A 2,188-nucleotide genomic window follows, 5' to 3' on the forward strand; every position below is an offset into this window, starting at 1 on the left:
TCCCCCTCCCCCATTTCAATAGTTAAACAGTGAAATATACCTTATAGCAGTAGCGGATCAAAGGGGGGAGCCGGGCCCCCACCCCTGGCCCCAAAACAGGTAAAAAAAAAATTTTAAAAAGAAGAATACGGGCCCCTTCCCCCTGGCGCAAGAGGGGGGGGGGGGGGGGGGGTGGGGGTTGATTCGGCACTAAATATATTTTCTCACGAATTTGGAAGAAAGAGGACAAAAAATAGTGCTCATTTAATTACCCCCCATGTGATTGTAATTTTTTTGTTTTTTTACTTTAAAAACCCAACTATATAATGAGTTTGAGATTATGGAAACGCGAAACTTTTTATTACTCAAAAGCTTCCAAATTAGGCCTTAACATAAACTAATTGGAAGACAATATAAAATGTGACAGTAAATATTCCTCGTATTGACCTTGTCATTATAAAAAATAAACTGTGATACAAACCTTGAGAACAAGAAAAACATTAATAAGGCTGCATGGTTATAAATTGTGTGCATCGCTGATCTATATGAAATGTTTCATGACATGGATAGGTCTACCTCTAAAGAGGATATTGGAGAAAAAGAAAAATGTTGATATAATATTGAATATTCTCAAAAGTATTCAAAAGTCTTTTTGTTCAATGGTGGGAAGGGAACCCTGTCTCTCATATCCACACTAGGTACATCATTATGCAGTGTCTTATATATGAATTGCTTTCAAAGCTATGGACAGCTGTGCATCATAACATGCCTTATCTAATTCAAAATACCAAACGTTGCCTAGGGTGACGAAGCCCCTCCCACATGAACTTATTTGAATATCCCCCTGTAACATTTTCTGAAAGGATGCCCCAACCCATTCCAAATTTCCTAGTAACATCTCTTGGTTTATATCTTGACAATTTACTATTCCCTCCATTAGGATGATGTATTATAATTTGCAAAAACTATAATAAAATGGTAGGTTCAAAATATTTTTTGGGGGGATATATTCGAGAGGAAAGACATTTGCTAAAAAGCTTAAATCTACGCCATTCTTTTTATAAACATCGAATCATCTTAAACGTCACAAGCATGGATGCGCATGCATTATGACGTCAGAGATACAATGCGCTTGGTTGCGCGTTGTGTGTATGGTGATTACTTTGTTTACTTACTGTATATGACCAGTGTTCTATTCATTTCAATCACTTGCGAATATCATCGGTATATTGAGTTCTTTACTTAGTATTCGTATTTGCTTTATTTGCTTTGAATAAAAATGGGGTGCATACGCAGCAAACCAGTTCATCATCAGGATGAAAACGAGGACGGGTACGTCTTTGACGACGTTGATGAAATCCAAAGTACTGGATTCAAGCTGGAGATTAAATCTTTCGAAAAGATTGGAAACGGTATGAAATGCAACTTGACAATTCGAAGTTCATGATATATATAGATATATAAACGATTACTGAATTATAGTTCAGTACAAATGGGGAAGATTGGGTTGGAGAGAGAGAGAGAGAGAGAGAGAGAGAGGAGGGAGAGGGGAAAAAGAAAGGGGGTACTCCCAAAGAAGTAATATTAGTATCAAACTTTCATACCCACTTCAAAAAGTAGAAATCAGCTAAAAAGCTAATAGCAATTCAAAGTAATTTCTTAATAAGAAAATTTTACATTTACCAAAAAGAATTTGCGATGATAGTATTCATATTGCACAAACTTGTCAATTGTATAGTCAAAGCCCCCCCCCCCCCCTATTTTTTAATAACTTGTTTTTACTTTAAGACCAATCGGATAATGTAAGAGAGTTTGAATAATCTTGTTCTCAATGTGGTGCCGTTGCGGTCTTAGATTTGGGAGCCGGAGAGACAGAGAGTGATGCTGATGACAACAAACAGGAGAAATCAGTTGATGATTATGCCCTGGCAAAGAGAATGCAACTTCTGAGGGTATGTTACCTTCATTCCCTTCTCTAATCTCTTGTTCTTTCTTTCTCCATTTCTGTTCTGTCACGTCACTGTCCATCTTCCTCCTCCTCTGTCTACATAGCTTTCTGTTACTTTCTTTCTCTGTCTTTTCTTTCTTACCTCTTCCTTCTTTTGTTCTCCCTTTTTTTCTTTTTTAATCTATTTTTTCTACCTTTTTTCCAATCTCCCACTCTTCATTTCTCCCATTTTTAGATATATATATATATTTGTGGAGGACG

At 36.7% G+C, this 2,188-nt stretch overlaps 1 protein-coding gene across 1 annotated transcript in view; it reads left to right on the plus strand.

Annotated features, from left to right (window-relative positions):
• Positions 1–1,258: 1,258 nt before the first annotated feature.
• LOC115923798 (golgin subfamily A member 6-like protein 6) overlaps positions 1,259–2,188 on the plus strand; it is a 10,359-nt gene continuing 9,429 nt past the window's right edge. Inside the window, exons 1-2 of the mRNA XM_030985125.1 lie at positions 1,259–1,391; positions 1,834–1,931. Coding sequence (XP_030840985.1) covers positions 1,259–1,391; positions 1,834–1,931 — 231 coding nt within the window. The remainder of the gene's footprint in view (positions 1,392–1,833; positions 1,932–2,188) is intronic.

The sequence above is a fragment of the Strongylocentrotus purpuratus genome, unplaced genomic scaffold (genome assembly GCF_000002235.5).
Source record: "Strongylocentrotus purpuratus isolate Spur 01 unplaced genomic scaffold, Spur_5.0 spur5_scaffold_14, whole genome shotgun sequence".
In the NCBI taxonomy this organism is placed as follows: domain Eukaryota; kingdom Metazoa; phylum Echinodermata; class Echinoidea; order Camarodonta; family Strongylocentrotidae; genus Strongylocentrotus; species Strongylocentrotus purpuratus.